This window comes from Cavia porcellus, unplaced genomic scaffold, assembly GCF_034190915.1.
Source record: "Cavia porcellus strain 051 isolate PalLab524CR breed Dunkin Hartley unplaced genomic scaffold, mCavPor4.1 scaffold_28, whole genome shotgun sequence".
In the NCBI taxonomy this organism is placed as follows: domain Eukaryota; kingdom Metazoa; phylum Chordata; class Mammalia; order Rodentia; family Caviidae; genus Cavia; species Cavia porcellus.
Window position 1 is genome coordinate 6264537 of NW_026947511.1, and position 17739 is coordinate 6282275.

Genomic DNA, 17739 nt, shown 5'->3' on the forward strand with positions numbered 1-17739 from the left:
TCATCCTATTCTCAGTTAATTACACACTGAAGTATATAATGGTAAAGTAATACCACACCTACAATTACTTTCATACAGTTCAGTAAAAAAGGCATACAAAGAGACAAGAGAGGATAGAGCAAATGCCATAAAATGTTAACATTGATGGATGTGAGTAAATGGTGCACAAGGAAATTTTTTGCACTATTCCCCCAACTTTTCTGGAGAACAGAAACTATTCTCTAAATCAGAAAATAAAATTTTTAAAAAAGAAATTGAATTCAAAAACCTTCCCTCCAAATCCAACTCAGCTTTCTTTTACATATCATACCTCCCAAACCCCCTCTACCCATTCCCAAATAGATGTATGGCCTAGGAAAAACGACCAGTCCAGTTAACCATGACCATCCCATTCCTATGGCCCAGATAATGGGTCTCCAAATCAGCAAGATCCAGCAAGTCTGTTTCAAAAGTTAAAAATAAAAAACGGGGGGCTGGGGGTTTAGCATAGCGGCATAAGCGCCTGCCTTGAAAGCAGGCAGTCATGAGTTTGATCCCCGGTACCGATAAAAAGGAAAAAGACAATAAATAAATAAATAAAAACAAAAAAACAGGTTAGGGATGCATAGCTCAGAGGAAACACTTTGAGTTCAATGCCCAGTGAAGGAGAGAGGTCCTCAAGTTTTGGAGATATATAATTAAATATTTATAGATGACTAGGAAAACAGATGGGGCCACTTAACTACGTAATGGACAAATGGGTGTTTACAGTACCAGTCCCTGCTCTTGTGTACGGATGAAATTATCCATAGTAAAATAAATTTTAAAGTCTAAAAATTTTCACCTCCACTTTTGGTTTATGAGTAAAAGAATCATTATTTTAGCTAAACAGGCCTACCAAACAGAAAGCTGGTTTAGCAATATCAGGACTCATCAATTGGGGGGAAGGTGTTGGGGATTAAACCCAGGGCCTCCCATAGGCTGAATTTGGATCCCACCACTGAGCTACCACCTCAGCCCCAGTTTGTTAATTTTTCCTTTTTTGCATGGTGCTAGGAATTGCATTGAAGCCCTTTGCACTGAGCTATATCCTCAGTCCTTTTCCATGTTTTATTTTGAGACAGGATCTTGCTAAGCCATTAAATTGCCCAGACTGGGCTTAAACTTGAAATCCTCTTGCCTCAACTTCCCAGAGTGCCAGGATTATTACAGGTATATGCCATTAGTATTTTTGATTCCCTCCTTATTATTCCCTCCATATTGTTGATGGGCACATTTATTTCAGTCCTTTAGAGATATCGTCCCCTTTTTATTTTCAAATTTTCAAACCCAATAGCAACATTATGTAGGAATTTAGAGTACATATCCTCTCAGTTTTCCAACTGGGATTGCCCATTAAGTGATCATGCTTAGAAAGACATTTTGGATATTTCTTATTAATCCTTACTGTTTTCATTTAAATAATTAAGTTCCAAAATATAGTAAAATAAGTGAATAGGTAGTTTTGAAAATTTTCCTCAGTGTACCCTGAATTCAGTGTACTCTGGAATGCAAAGTTTGTATTTCCTTTCATGTCTTTTGGTGAGAAGAAATGTTTTTGAAATCAGAGACAAAGAGTAGCTGGGGGACAGGTTGTTTAAATGGGGATAGTATTCTCAGGGAAGGGCTTGTAGGACAATTAAAAAACTGTATCCTATATACAGCTTTCACCACAGGGCCCAACTCAGTGACTAACATCTGCTCAGTCATTAATTTGGAATTTTAAGTTAACACAATCAACCTACCAGCTTAACATAATATGCCAGTAAAGCATCAGAGAAAGAAAAATCTACTCTTCAAAGAACTCTAAAACCCAAAACACAACTCTCCAGATTAACTCCATCCAAGAAGTTAAAGATTATAAAAAAGCAAACCCATTTGTGTTCTTTTGGGTCCTTAACACAAGCTAAGAGTTTAATCTTGCTAAAATAGAATTGAGGGATAGGGGATTTAGCTCACTGGCACAAGAGTCTGCCTGGCAAGTAAAAGGTCATGAGTTAAATCCCGTTTCCAGGAAAAAAAAAAAAAAAAAAAAGAATTGAGCAATTCTGCTCCCTCCTAAAAATTCTCCTATTCCTCACCATCTCTCTACAAAAAGTCGAACTATTTAAATGGCATTCTCTGAATTTAACTTACCTTTTCAGAATCTCCATTAACTTACTTTTTAAAATATACATTTTTAGTACTGCCTATTGTTTACAAAACCCTGGGTTTCAATGTGGTACTTTCATACACACAGGTAACACATTCTCATCCTGTTTCCCTCCCTTACATCCCCTCCCTCCATTTCCCAGATTCAATATAATCGCCTGGCCCTTTCATGGCCCTGAGCATTCTCTCCTTCTGGAAAGACATTACTCATCAACAGACTTGCACCCTGCATTCCAGTTGTTCTGGGTCTTTAACTTCACTTTTGAATTCTAAATTGCTAAGCAGCAAAAAGGAATGTACTATCCATTTATGGTAGTAACCCAATTTAAAACTTTAATCCATTTAGCTCAGTGGCATAAGCGCCACAATAAGGATACAATGGGCTGGGAGTGGTGATACACACCTGTGATTCAACTACTCAGAAAGCCAAAACAGAATCGCAAGTTCCATGCCACAGTGAGACCTTGTTTCTAAGTTCAAAAAATAAATAAATAAACCCAGCAGAGTTGAGGAAGACTGGGAATGTAATTCAGGGGTAGAGCACTTGCCAAGTATGTACAAAGGTCTTGAGTTTAATTCTTAGGGCTAAAAAACAACAAAAAAGACACAATAATGCTAAGCTGTAAATGTAAAACATTTACATTTACCTGAACATTCATCTATTATTTCACTTTTTTTCAACAATGACAATCAAGTCCAGTTCTTTGAGCATGCTAAGCAAATAAATGACCACTGAGCTAGACTGGAGACCACATTATTGCACTTTTACTTACACAAAATTAAGAGGTAGTTGTTTTAAATGTCCTATTATCACTGCAACAAGGCTGAAAAGAAAGGCAAGCGTTTCTGATTCTCAAGCCAAATTACTTTTTTTTCTTCAACAAATACATTTATTTATGTTAAACAAACTGAGATTTGATAATGATGGCAGTACGAGTCAAAAGTAAGATGTAATTCATCAGTTCTTTATAGTGGCAAATTGCTCATTTTATATATGATACAAAACTTAAGTTTCTATCAAATTTTCAAAGGTATACTCTCCATAGATTCAAGAAAAAACAAAATATGAACCTACAATATGGAAAAAAGCGTAAGAAAATAACTTGCTGGTTAAAGAGGAAATCCTTGGAAATAACATTTAAATCTACAAAATTTAAGATGACTTGAAAAGATACAAAAGGTAATAATAGTAAGGATTTCTGCTCAGCACAGAAAATTCTCAATGAAATCCAAATCCACCTGGAAAAATCACAAGGTGTGTCAATTCTCTACAAATGACAATGAAATATCTACAAAAACAACAGCAAAAAGAATTTTCATCAGAACATTCTCACATTGAGAACATGATACAAGCAGATTTATTTTTTATTTTGAAGGGAATAAAACAATAAAACAAAACAGGGGTAACAATACTGGATTTCAAAAACAAGACAGAAGGAAATCTCCCATAGTTCCTATATTACATATTGTTATCCTTTAAATAGGCGCTCAGACTACAGGCTTTAGGCCTGCAAAGTCTGTCAATCAATACAAACTTTAAATTGCTTTTGTACCTCAGTTACTATCATCCCAGCCTGTGTTCCTCCAAATCAGTCAGTTGCCTGTCTCCCAGCCCACCAACCAGCTGGCTCATGGGAAGAGTGGGTTGACTTCTTGGCTCTTCCCAGACCACAACTGCCACTGGCTCACAGGAAGGGTGGGTTGACTTCTTGGTTATCTGCTCCATCCAGGACTGCTACTGGCTCACAGGAAGTTGGGTTGACTAGTTTCTCTTCCCAGCCTGCAAGGCTGTCACTGGCTCACAGGAAGGGTGGGTGGACTTCCTGGTTCTCTCCCCAGCCCATGTGGCTGCTGCTGCCTCACAGGAAGGACAGGTTGACTTCTTGGTTCTCCCTCTGGTCCAAATGGCTGCTACTGGCTCACATGAAAGGCATGTTGACTTCTTGGTTCTCTTCCCAGCCCACTACTATTGCTAGCTCACGGGATAGGCAGGCTGACCTCTTGATTTTACAGAAGATCTTACTGAGGAAACAGAAAAAGAAGCCCACTGCGTAGCTTGAGGATTTCCCAGGTTCTTTCTGAAGTAAGACACAGTGAATAGAAGCCACAAAATGCAGTCTAGCGAACTATTCTCTATCTGTATTGTCTTTGGGACATGCAATTGATGCCATGACACCAGAAGAGCCCAAGTTATTTTCAATGGAAAAAGACATTCATACATTTAAGGTTAATATTTATTCCACAGCAGAAGATAAAATATAACATTATATTTAATTCTTCAGATACTGGTACAAAAATCACAAAATAATGATTCACTGGACATCCATGCAAGACTGATTAAAACACTCTGTATTTTGCTAGAAAAAGTTCTACAGGGGCTGGGGATTTAGCTCAGCGGCATAAGTGCCTGCCTTGCAAGCAGGCAGTCGTGAGTTCGATCCCTGGTACCAATAAAAACGAAAAAGACCAAAAAAAAAAAAAAAAAAAAGAATAGAAAAGAAAAGAAAAAGTTCTACATTGAAACAAAGGCAGTATTAAAAAATGAACAAAGGCAGCATTACTTGCCTCACCTCATTTTCCATAATTCTAGCTGCTTTTACATCCTCATTGTTTTTTCAATTAGTGTCTCATATACTAGCAGGCTTTTTACTACTATTTGTTGTAATGATCCACACAGAAAGGTGAGTACCTGGACAATGCTTGGAGAACTTAGCTTAGAATTCTATGAACTATCTCTATCAATGTAGCTTTTTTTGTCTATTGGGACTGATAAGTAGGCCCCCAAATTACAGGTTCCCATAGGAACCTAGCATTCAACATGCTTAAATAACCTTCTAAATTCAGACTGAATCTTTTTATTTTTTTTCGGTCTTTTTGAGACAAGTGTCTCGCTATGTAGTTCAGGTTGGCCTCGAGCTCAATTTGTAGCCTAGGCTGGTCTCGAACTGCAACCATCCTCCTGCCTCAGCCCCCAGAGCGCTGGGATTACAGGCATGAGCCACCACACCCGCTCTAGACTACTCAATCTTCAAACTGAGATAGCAAACATCAATACTAAATTCACTGCACATCATACAATTTTTTTTCTTAAAACACACCCGCTTTAGACTACTGAATCTTAAAACTGAGATAGCAAAAAGCAATACTAAATTCACTGCACATTATACAATTTTTTTTTCACGTAAGTGGATATTACTAGTATTTTCAAGTAAGTCAGGCTCAGAACATGAAATGGCACATTTAGATTTTTGCTAGTCACATGGCAAAAGTTATGATAAAAAGCTGGTTTTTCCTACCCTGTCTCCATAAAAAATAAGTTCCAAGAATAGAATTTTAAAGTAGAACAGTAGATACACCGATTGTACAGAAACCACTAGGTTTGTATAAAGTGGTAATCATCACTACAGCAAACTCTAGTCAGGGACCTAAACCCATTAGCTATAGCCTATTCCTCAACCTAGATCGTACATAGCCAAACAAACTATAATGACAATGACTGTTTCAAGGGTGTGTTTTAGTAGAAAAGCAGCAAAACATATAGGATTAAAAATTCTGGAAAATTTATACAACACAGACTTTCAATACTTTGTACTACAATTTTGGAGAAAACAACTAATACTGAACTGACTTCAACTGGTTAAATCTGTACCCTGGGAAGACTGTCATAAATATAGTTCTGGAATGTCTGTGGAACCTAGCAACCACTTTTTAAAAGTTTCATTTGTGGATGTTTCTCCCTGCCTTTCTTTTGAAGACCTAAATATCTTTAAGAATCAAACTAACAGTCACTAGTCTTTCCCACTGACAAAAATCATGTGAGCGATAACTCCACCATTTGACTAAATGTATCATCCAATTAAGAAAAACAAAACAAAACAAAAAGACACACCACAATCGCGTTTTAAGGAAAAAGACATTTAACAACTTCGCGAGAAGCACGGAGGATAATTTTAGGCTTCACTCTGTGCACTCATTCTTGCACGTTGCTTGCGAGGTAAAATTTTAATCTACAAATTACTAAAAATGCAGCGAGCACCGCAGCTGGGCAAGCCGGCGGACACACTTAACACTTCCTCCTCTGCCATCCGTACTGCCAGGTGACTATGTCCTATTCAGATTTATGGTTCTTCAAAATAGCTGCCATCTACGTGCGAGACCTAGAGAAAGAGTTCTTGCACTACACCAGGAAAAAAACAGCCGGGTCTGATGTGGTAACCCGCGGGACGCAAGAACAGAAGCGTCTGGGGAGAAAAAGCAAGCCCGGAACTGCTTCCTCCGGGTCGACGGCTTCGTGAGAGCCGGTAGCTCCATCGAAGGAGGCGGGACGCGCGCTACTAAAGACGCTTCCAGGTCCCTCCGCGTGAACCCAGTGGCTGCGGCCGTACCGCACCGGGGACAAGGACAGCCCTGTGGGGTCACCGCGGCCTAGCCCTGGGCGGCACGGCGCAATTCCCCGGGCCACGCCGAGGCGGCGGGCGCGGCGGCCCTCACCTTTAAAGAAGCGCAGCGCCAGGCCGTACAGCTCCTCCAGGCCGAAGCCCCAGAGCTGCTCCAGCCGCCGCGCCTCCTCCTCCGCCTCCCCGGGCACCGGCTGCTCGCCCGCGGTGCCCGAGCCCCGTCCGGACCCGGGGGACGATGGCGACGGCAGCGGAGACGGCAGCAGCGGGGCGCCCTCCGCGCCAGGCCGCTCCTCCGGGTCCGGGCTTAGCGTGAGACCGTCCACAGACACCTCCAGCCGCTCCGCGTTCAGCACCGCCGCCATCTCCGGCTGCAGCGCCTCCTCAGCAGGCACTGGCGGCGGCCACGTATCGACTTCCTGCTGACCCCTGACCCCTCCCGCGCCGCCGGAACTTCCTCTGCCGGGAGCTGGGGGCTCTACCAAAGGGCCGAGGCAGCCTGTCGCCCCGCCCTCCCCTTCGGTGCGGCGGGCTACGTGTGTTCCGCGAGACCGCGGCCGAGGGAGTGTGTCTCACGGTCCTCCCGGTACTCCTAAGGCTTGCGGCCGGGCTCTGGAGAACCTGGCCCGGCTTGGCTGGCAGAGCGCTACTGTGCCGAAGCTGAGGACGTGCCGGCCAGGTGTAGGCTTTTGTTTTCTTTTTTAAAGAGAAAACCGGCTGCTGGGGAGTCATTGGTGTCTCTGAAGTAGTTGTAGGCAGAGTAACACCTAGTTTTACAGCAACGGGTCTCATGCAATTTTTTAGCTCCCCATTGGGGAAAAAAGTAGCAAACATCAGGCGAAGAAGGCTGGAAAGAGAATGTGTTCGAATAAGAAAGGACACACCACCAAGATCACAGACATGATCAAAATACGGATTTTTAGTAGCAGTGCGATACGTTTCTTCAGGACACAGTTTCCTCCAGTTGGAAAATGCCCTTGGCCTCAAAGTGTACATTCACCTGTATTTGTAGACTCTGGGGATGCTATTTATAGTTTTGCCTCTATTTTGCTGGCTGTTTACTTTTGATCACCTTTTCCTGTAACAATTATAATATTTTCTATAAAGAAAAGAGATGAATCTTTTCCCTTGTAGGATAAAATTTCTTCAATTTGGTAACTCATTACTGAGATTGACCTGTATCTTTCAAGGATCACTGAGGATTCTTTTGCTCAGTTCAGATGGAAATCATGACACCGCAAAGTATGGCTCCCTTGATGTCATGCGCTCGGGTCCCTTAGTGTCACAGCTTTCAGAACTCCAAATCGCTCATCAGCCCTCCACCCACCCTGGCAGCTTCTGTAGCCGCTGGGGGCGGGGTGGGGCTCTCTGTGGACTGTGCAAATCTCTGCAGGTCATCGATGGTCACCAATGTTCATGGATGTGAATCTTCACTGGTCTTAGGAACTCTTCACAGCCTATTTAGCCCCTGTTGTAGTTTGGGGTTTGCACGGAGAACAAGACAATACAGGACACACAGTTTATATTATTATTTATTTTTTACAGTATTATTTATGATAGTCACCCCAGAGTCAAAGTGCAAGAAATCTGTCTACGTTATAAAGTCATAGAGAATCCAGCTGAGGGCCTAGATCCCACAACAGCGTCCTGAATGAGTCCAGCTGAAGACCTACAGCCCACGACAATATCTTGTACAAGTCCACCTGGAAGCCTAGAGCCCACAATGACTTCACACAAGTCTGTTTCACAGGTCTGCACTGAGAAGGCCCAAAGATCAACAAGCGGAAGCTAGAAAGTCTAGGCCAGCAGGGTGAAGGATCTGTGCCAGCAGGTTGAGGGTTCTGCACTGGAGCCAAGAAGCAACACTCAAAATAAGGACCAGGCTCTCCCACAAAGTACCACAGCCAGCCTCACAACGAGATCCCAAGCTCCTCCAACAATGACAACAGTGAAGTCCATGTCCAGAAACCAGTGTGACAAGCTTATCCTGGAGACTGAACAACACACATCTTCCCCTCCAGAGCCAGGAAGTGATACTCAAAGGACCAAAGCTCCCCCAGAGTGAACCACAGCCATTTTCAGCCACAAGATCCCAGGCTCCTCCAATGATAGTAGCCAAGTTCATATCAGGGAAGCCAACATGACAGGCTCCTCCAGGAGAACCAACAGCTGCAAACAGCAAAAACACTTAGGAGAACCCACAGCATTACAGAAAACCAACAACACTTTCCCTCCAAGTCTTGCTTTTATGCTAGCCACAATCCTCAGGTGGGCCATCTATACTCAGCACCACACTGTCAGTTCAGGAGATATTTAAATTGACCATCTGTTTTCAATCTACTACGACCCCTTACCTGCACTTTTATAAAAACGTTTGCAGTACGTAGTGATCACTTTGCTCCCAGGGAGTTGGTACATCCTAAATATATTTGGTTTCCCTTCCCCTTCTTTCTCTCTTCCCACCATCTTTTGATCTCCTTCCTATTTGCAAAAGATCTATCCCCCTTTTCAATTTTTTGGGTCTCACTTTGTTGTCCAGGCTGGCCTTGAACTGACTTTGTACCCCAGGCTGTCCTTGAACTCAGAAATCCTCTTGCCTCAGCCTCCCAAGTGCTGATATTACAGGCATATGTCACTGTGCTTGACTTTATTTCTATTTTATTTTTGTCTTCTTTGGGTTTCTCATTTAAGAAAAGCTATGTGATATTTAAGCTTGTATGTGTGATTTATTTAATTTAACCTAATTGTCTCAATGTGCATCCGTTTTTCTACTAGTTTTTGTTTTGTTTTGTTTTGGGGGGCTTCTTCTGGTACTGGGAATTGAACTCAAGACCTTGCACTTGCCAGGCAGGTGCTTCTGCCACTGAACTATATCCCCGGACCCCTATTAGCTCTTTTTAAAATATATTTTCCAATCCTTAAAATGTTTTTTAAATTTCATTTTGAAGGTAGTAAAATACAACAGAAGACAGAACAAAGCCAATCGAGACAATGCAGTGAAATTGGTACAGAACTTCACAGCGGATACCGGATTAACAGTAATAGGTGCCATACTATATGTCGTTATCTTCACAATAGTTGTCCATTCGATTGGGTATAGCAAAATCAAAAACAGAACATTATAAAATCAGTCGAAAGAGAATATTAAATAGAGCAAAACAATCAGACAAAGCAAAATAGTGAAAACAACATTTGCCTTCAAACAGAAGATAGAAGGAAATCCCCCATATTTGTTATATTGCACACAGTCATCCTCCCAAGAGATGCTCAGACCTCTGCCCCTAGTTGCTAGCAGGGGGCAGGGGGCAGGGGGCAGGGGGCAGGGATGGGATGTTTGATTGTCAGCCCATGCACCAGTAGGCTCATGGGAGACGCTGACTGGTTCTCCTCCTGGCTTGTGCAAGGGATGCTTACCAGAAGGGGGGCAAATTGCTTTCTTGTTCAGCCACCTAAGTTCCACCATGGCCAGATCTTGGGAGATGCTGACTGGTTCTTTTCTTGGCTTGCACAACGGGTGCTTCAATCCTTAAATTTTTAATTTGAAGTACATTTAAGTTTGATTATATTAGATATATTCTGATATATATATACATATATACATGCAACACAATGACTTTTTACATTCCTTACAGGCACTGTTGTGCAATTTTCCTACTAGCTCTCTTGTAATGACTGAGTCTACACATGCTACCAAGAGAAGAAAAGTGTGTAGGTCTATGGGACCACCCCAGTCAAGAGGAGGGTGTGACAAGTGCCTTTTGGGTCTTGGCCCCTCTGCCTGTCCAAGGGGAAAAGGAAGAGCTGGGCCTCTGTCCCTTCTCACTCCTGTCAATTTTCTTTCTTGTATAAGCTTTAAGATTTCAGGGCTTGTTTACAGTGCTGTGCACCTGTAATCCCAGCTACTCAAGAGGCCAAAGTGGGAAGTCAGCCTATGGAGCTTAGTGAGACCCTATCTCAAATTTAAAAATACATTTAGGGTTGTTTGCCTGCCTGATGGCAATTTTGTGTGTGATTATTACTAGAGCACCAGAGAGTTTTTTTTCAGGGCAGGATTATCTGCCTTGTTCAGGCAGATCTAATGTATTAGGGATGAATACCACTTACAACGTCACATGGCCAGCACAGGAATTCTACTACATGCCTTTTTGCATGATTTACATAAGCACAAAAAGAAGCATGGTCTATGTATAATCAATCATGTGTATGCCATTATTTAAGGTTGCCAATCAATAAGAACCTTTTTTAAAAGAACCTCTGTTTTGATTAGACATTGAGGACATTTATCCCTCTACTTAAACTTTTTTATTTCTGATGTCTGGAAGACTTTTTAAAAAAAATTTTATTTAAAGAAAAGCTAAACAAAACAGAAAATAAGTAGAAATAATACATATGTACAGAGAAAAAAATAATCAGTAAGAAATCACTAGTTGAGGTTTACATATTGTAGTTTTACAAATCATTGTTCAAGATACAAAATGGAACATGTAAAGTGGGAATTCAAACAGCGAGACTGCAAACAGTTCTGTTCAGCTGTCGAACAAAAACTTAGTAACACGGTTGTCAGTCCTATACACTTAAACATAAATGCAGTTATCCATATCTCAGGGAGACTCTGTAGCCAGTTGTTATCTATCCACCACCTTTGCTCCTCCTCCTGGAAGACTTTCCTATGGAGTAGTTTATTTTCTTTGAAACTTTGTTTCTCCTCCACTGCCCACCTACTTCCTGTGCCAGGCAGTACAGAGTTTTCCCCCCATGCCCTGCCATCTGTGGTGAGGTGCTGGTAGCATTGGCAGAATGGGCACTAGATGTATACCAGAAGGCCATTTCTACACCCACAGTGAGGAATGAATTAGCTTACATTGAAGTTACCACAAGCCATTTCAGTGCATGCCACTAAGCACAAATTCAATGTACCTTTTATTCAATCAGCCCCTTACCAGATTCCCCCAAAGCCTCTGGCCATTGCACAATATCCTGACGGAGAAAAAGGGTGATAAGGGAAGTGAGAGATAGAGACAGCAGCTCTTGCTCTTTTTTTCTCCCTCCCTTTATTTGAGCTTTCACAAAGACCTGGCATCATAACTGCTTGACCCTGGACTGTTCCAAGGACCCTGCCAGGAGCTGTGCTAAGAGTGTTTGTGCTCCATTCACTCCACAGCAAACCCACTCACAGCTGTGGAAGGTGCAAGACTCATTCTGCTACTCCAAGCCCTGGGTCCTTTCCACTTAGCTTAGATGTTTATATTCAGCTTTAAGTAGTTTAAAAGTATGCATGTTACAAGGCCTAATCTCCCCCTAAAAAGTTCAGCTCAGCATCCCACCTTAGTAGTAATTGTTGAGAGCAATAATGAGATGGGTAGGTATAATTCTACTTCATGGAATTTGAATTGTTTTCCACAATAAGCATTTTATTTTTTTGACTCAGGATTTTACTATTTAGCCCAGCCTGGCCTCAAAAATCACAATGATCCTCCTGCCTCAGCCTCCCAAGTGCTGGGACCACAGGCATGCCCCACCATGCCTGGAAAACATTTTTTTTTCTTCTTCTTCTTCTCCCAATACTGGGTATTGAGTCCAGGAAATCATGCACTCTAGCACTGAACTTCACCCCTAGCCACTTATGTTTTATTTTGAGAGAATTTCACTGAGTTGCCCAGGCTGGCCTCAGATTTGTGATTCTCTTGTCTCAGCATTATGAGTAGCTGTGATTACCACCACACCTAACCTCCAAATATCCTCCAAGTCAGACCTACATACCTCTTTCTAACAGAACCATCGAGGGCCATCCTATAGGTTGTTCTTAATGACTATGAAAAAGTCAACACAACTTTCCTTAAACACCTCATTTTGGAAGATGAGTTTCAAGCTGGTCATTGTGGTGCATACACTTAGGAGGCTGAGGCAGGAGGACTGCCACAAGTTCAAAGTCGGCCTGGACACCATAGTGAATTGAAGACCAACCTAGGAGAAAGAAGAGAGAGAAGAGAGGGAGAAAGAGACGCAAGAAAAAGTCTTCAGACATTCACAATTTTCCTCACTTTTCGTGGAGGAAAATCACCTGAGTTTCTTGTTATCTGCATATCTGGCTCAGCAGATATGGAAGGAGGTGCCCAACAGATACCTCTCTCTCTCTCTCTCTCTCTCTCTCTCTCTCTCTCTCTCTCTCTATCTGTGTGTGTGTGTGTGTGTGTGTGTGTGTGTGTGTGTGTGTGTTGCCAGTAATCAAATCCAGGGCCTCTAATGTGAGAGGTGAGGGCTCTGCTGCTGCTGAACTACACTCCAGGCTTAGACAGTCCACATTTTTCATAAGCTTGCTGCTGCTGCTGTCAAAGGCTCACTTTGAATAGCAAGAATCTAGGCACAACTGATCTGTGATACACATCAAAGACTAAAGTTTGCTATTTGAGTTTTGATATATGTATATATTTATAACATCACTACCACAATCAAGATAACACATATGCCCATTATCTCTTTTGTAATCCCTCCCTTTTTTAGACTTTTCCATAGACATTTGTTATAATGTGCTTGCCACAATAGATTCAGACTTACATAAATGCTTTAGAGAAAGCCTGATTTCTCATATCCCTGTCTCTTATATACGAGGAGGCCTAGAGAATTACCAAAAGAAGCACTTTTTTTCTGAAACCTTTCAAATGTTTTCGCCAAGATCATTCTTATATAAAGGAGGGTATTTTTTTTTTTTTTTTGGTTGTTTGGTTGATTGGTTGGTTGGTTTTTGAGACAAGGTCTTGCTATGCACTTCTGATTGATCTTGAACTCACTTTGGAGCCCAGGCTGGCCTCAAACTCATGGCAATCGTCCTGCCTCAGTCTCTGAGTGCTAGGATTATAGGCATGTACCATCATATTGATTTAAGGGGAGATATTTTCAGCCTACTAACTTTACCATGTGAATATCTGTTGCATCCTGTTAGGTTTTTAGATCTTAAATGTTCTGCAAAGCCAAGATGATAAAGGCTTGGTCCCAGCGCATGGCACTGTTTAAGAGATGGGGCCTAGTGGAAGGAAGTTAGGTCATTGGGGGCTTGTCCTTGAAGAGAACATTGGAACTCTGGCCCTTCCTGTCTCTTTCCTTCCTGACAGTAGGAAGGCGGGCAGCTTTGCTCTGCCATCACTCCCCACCATGTTGGGCCACAAGCTCAAAAACAACAAAGCCAACTGACTATGGACTAAAACCTCTGATGCATAGCCAAAATAAAACGTTATTCTTTTCAAATTGATTTACATCAAGTATTTTGTTACAGTGATGGAAAGCTAACAAACATCCCATTTCATTCATTGACTTTCTAGATGAAATATTACCATTTCATAAGTACTTCCTGAAATTTTGTCACTAAAATTAACACTTCATGTGTTCGCTACACATTTTCATCTTCTCTGCTAAATATTGTTAGGTCACCAAACAGGAATTGAGTTCAATTTTTGTTTCTTTCTTTATCTGGTGATTAATAACCAGTACTCAATAAAACTTTGCAGAACACCTAATGCGGAACACTTTGGTAATGAAACTTCCCCACTGGTGCTTGTATTCCATGGTCTGTGGCCCAGGATGGAAAATTCATAAGGCACTTGGAATGTTTTATTGTGTGAAAGACCAAGGAAAGGTGTGATTACATGGATTACATGTAATATCAATTCAGCTTAACAGTTAATGAGCAGTTTGTACAGGAGGTGCTGTAGGACATACAGAGGTAAAGGGCTGTGGTATGCAGTAGGTGAGATTGTGTCAGAGCACTAGATTAGATTACTTTATGGTTAGGATCCAAAATGTCTTAGAAAAGATGCATTGCATTGAAGATTTGGTTCCAGCTGATTGTCTTTGAGGAAGTGGTTTGTCATGAAGGCTTTTTCCCTCTCTCTCCCTGGAGTCATGAGTGATATAGGTTCATGAACAGCAATATAAAAATCCAAGCAGCCAAACTGATAAAATTTGGAATTTAATCAACTGAGCTCAGGACCACTCATATATAGACCCCTCTGGTTCAGGGTCCAAACAAGTGGCCCCAAACTGGAAAGTTACAGAGTTTTTAAAAGATAAAATCACAAAACATCCTGTTGGAAACAATTTAGCTCAAATCTTTCAGTAATTTTCAGCTGATACCTCTATCCTGCTTCTTTTGTTGAGCAGATTAATTTTTCTCCTGTAGGTACAGCTCATTCTGCTTTTCTCATGGAACTGTACCCTGAGTAATTTTCCATTTTTTTTGAGTCAGATACAGGGCACTAGTTAAATGCAAGACTCAAGATGGCATCAGTTATGCCAAGCCACAACAATGAGATGTAGACTAATCATCTGTGCTCAGTACACCCCTACCATGACGCCTCATTTCCCTCAGCCCCATAGCAGTGGAGTCAGCAGACAAGGCACTGACATTTTCAAAGTCTCACCCAAAGTAAACCTTTCTTTCTTCTCTTCTCTTCTTCCTCTTCCTCTTCCTCTTGCTCTTCTTCTTCTTCTTCTTCCTCTTCTTCTTCTTCTTCTTCTTCTTTTTTTAGTAGCAGGGATCAAACTTACAACTTTGCGCTTGCCAAGCAGGAGCTTATGCTGCTAAGCTAAATCCCCAGCCCAACCTTTCCTTCTTTAAGCTGTTTTCTCAGTATTTTTTTTTTTTTTGTCTTTTTCCTTTTTATCAGTACTGCCTGTTTGCAAGGCAGGCGCTTGTGTCGCTAAGCTAAATCCCCAGCCCCGTTTTCTCAGTATTTTGTCACAGCAACAAGAAGCTGACTAACACTTTACTTACCTTCTGCTTCCTTCTTTGTAAGGTGAAATCATCATTGGGATATACCTTTTAGTGACTGGATCATAAGTTTACCTAACATAAATCAATTCAGAAAAGTTTATTTTAGCCCAGTCCTGGTGGTACTGGAGATCAAACCTATAGCCTTAGTGCTGAACTACACTCATAGCTTATTATTATTATTATTTGGTATCGGGGATTGGACTCACGACCTAGAGCTTACCAGGCAGGCGCTTATGCTGCTGAGCTAAATCCTTGGCCCCTTATTACTATTATTTTTGAGACAAGTTCTTGCTGAGTTGCCCAGGCTGGGCTCAAACTTCTGATCCTCTTGCCTCAGCCTCTAACAGTGTTGAGGCAAGAGTTGCCATGCTGGCTCTAGCTCATGATCTGGGGGGTAAGAGCCCATGACCCACTGACCTGTTGCTTTGGGCCTGTGGTGGTCATCACAGCAGAAATGCACAACAGAACAGAATGGTTACCTTACAGTCAAGATACAAAAAAGAAAGATTAGAATCTCACGGCTTCTTTTAAGGGCACACACGGTGACCCCATAGTGGCCTGGTTGATGCCCCTGGGCCTTATTCCCTGGGAGTTTTACTTCCTTCAGTAGCTCTAAGATGGGAAGCAAAACTTTAGCACTTGGGCTTCTGAAGAATATTTTAGATCCAAACAATAAAAATAATAAAGACCTTAGAAAAGGCCCTTCCTGGCACACAGTTTTAATAAAGTTGGCCCTGACTATGCACAATATCCTATTAAAATGTGTGAGAGAGGTTATATACTGGGGGCCCTCAGGAGAAATCCTGCCCATTCATTTTTTTTCAAAACCTGTAAAAGTTTAATCCTGCTTTAAACTTGAGCCAGTTATTAACTATTATGGTTGATACACTGTGTCAATTTGAGAAGATTAGAGGTTTAGCTGAGAGACTCATCAGGAAGCCACGATTCTTACTTTGTAAATATCCTCATCCTGTGCAAGAGGAGGGCACAGAGATTTTGTGAGTGCTACACCCACCCTGGATAAGAGTGCCTCTATACAATATAAGAGAGGAAAACGGGCTTGTTTCTCCCTTTCGCTGAGGCTGCTGCCTTGAAGTGTTGCCCCTGTGCCATGCCACTCGCCTTGGAGCCCGCTGATTATGCACTGAAAGTTCCACAAACAGTGAGCTAGATAAACCTTTCCTACCTTCATTTTGCATGTTGGGTATTTTATCCCAGCAATGAGAGAAAAGTAACCAAGACATTATCATTTTAAAATCTGGAATTTTACCATAAAGAAATTAAGAAATCTGGTGACAAGCAGTATGTGGTAGCATATGACTGTGATTGTAATACCCTGGGAAGCTGAGGCAAGGAAGGTCACAAGTTGGGCACAGCCTGTCATCTTAATGACTCAAAGAGACCTTGTCTTAAAATAAAAAATAAAAATGACTAGAAATGTAGCTCAGTGCATGGGTCGTGGGTTCAATCCATACTACCAGCAAAAAAAAAAAAAAAGAGGAAGAGAGAGAGACAGAAAGGAAGGAAGGAAAGAAAGAAAGAAAGAAAGAAAGAAAGAAAGAAAGAAAGAAAAAAAGAAAGAAAAAAAAATCTGGTGACAAGTCTGGCATTAGTACATGACAACAATGAACTGGAGCTCTTATGGGTCACTCCCCTTGGAAGAGACACACATGCTCAAGTCACAGTAGCTCCCTGGTCCATGTGGTACACGTTATCTGTGTTATCTATGTGGACTTATATGTGATGCTTGCATTTGAACTCTTGATCTATGTTATTGCTCACCTGACCACTTCTCTCTATCTATTTACATGCTATAAGTGAATGTAAGCCATACTTGGTAACTTATAAATAACACAAATTTATTTCTCTAGTTCTGAAGGCTAGAAATACAAGCCAAGCCACTGGCCAGTTCATGACTGGTAAAGGCCCACTTCCTGTTCGTGGCTGCCATCTTCTTCCCAAGCTCTCTGGAGTCTCTTCCATGGACAATTGCCCCACTCTCACAGGTCCCACCTAATGCCTGGGGATCATTTTCTTCCTCCTTTTCTCTCTTCCCTTTTTCCTTCCTTTCTTCTTCCTTCCTTCCCTCCTTCCCTCCCTCCCTCCTTTTCTTTCTTCTTTGGTTTTCTGGGGTCTTTTCAGTACTGGGCACTGAATCCAGGTCCTTTGTACTGAGCTAATTTCCAGTCCACTTTTATTTATTTTTTTAAATTTTGAAACAAGGTCTCTCTAAATTGCTAAACCAATTGGGCATGGTGGTATACACCTTTGATCCCAGCATTTGAGAGGCTGAGACAGGAGGATCACCACGGGTTCAAAGCCAGCCTGAGCTACACAATGAGTTCAAAACCAACCTGAACTGCATAGTGAGACTCTATCTCAAATGAATAAATAAAAATTGTTAAA

The 17739-nt window shown here is 41.7% G+C and overlaps 1 protein-coding gene across 3 annotated transcripts in view; it reads right to left on the minus strand.

Moving 5' to 3' along the window:
• Acbd3 (acyl-CoA binding domain containing 3) overlaps window positions 1-6990 on the minus strand; it is a 39049-nt gene extending 32059 nt beyond the window's left edge. Inside the window, exon 1 of one of the 3 annotated variants that reach the window (XM_013143549.3) lies at window positions 6661-6990. In XM_013143549.3, coding sequence (XP_012999003.1) covers window positions 6661-6931 — 271 coding nt within the window. In that variant the 5' untranslated portion in view covers window positions 6932-6990. The remainder of the gene's footprint in view (window positions 1-6660) is intronic. The other 2 variants (XM_063239407.1, XM_003462364.5) reach the window with 2 other exon arrangements.
• Between the last annotated feature and the right edge of the window lie 10749 nt (window positions 6991-17739).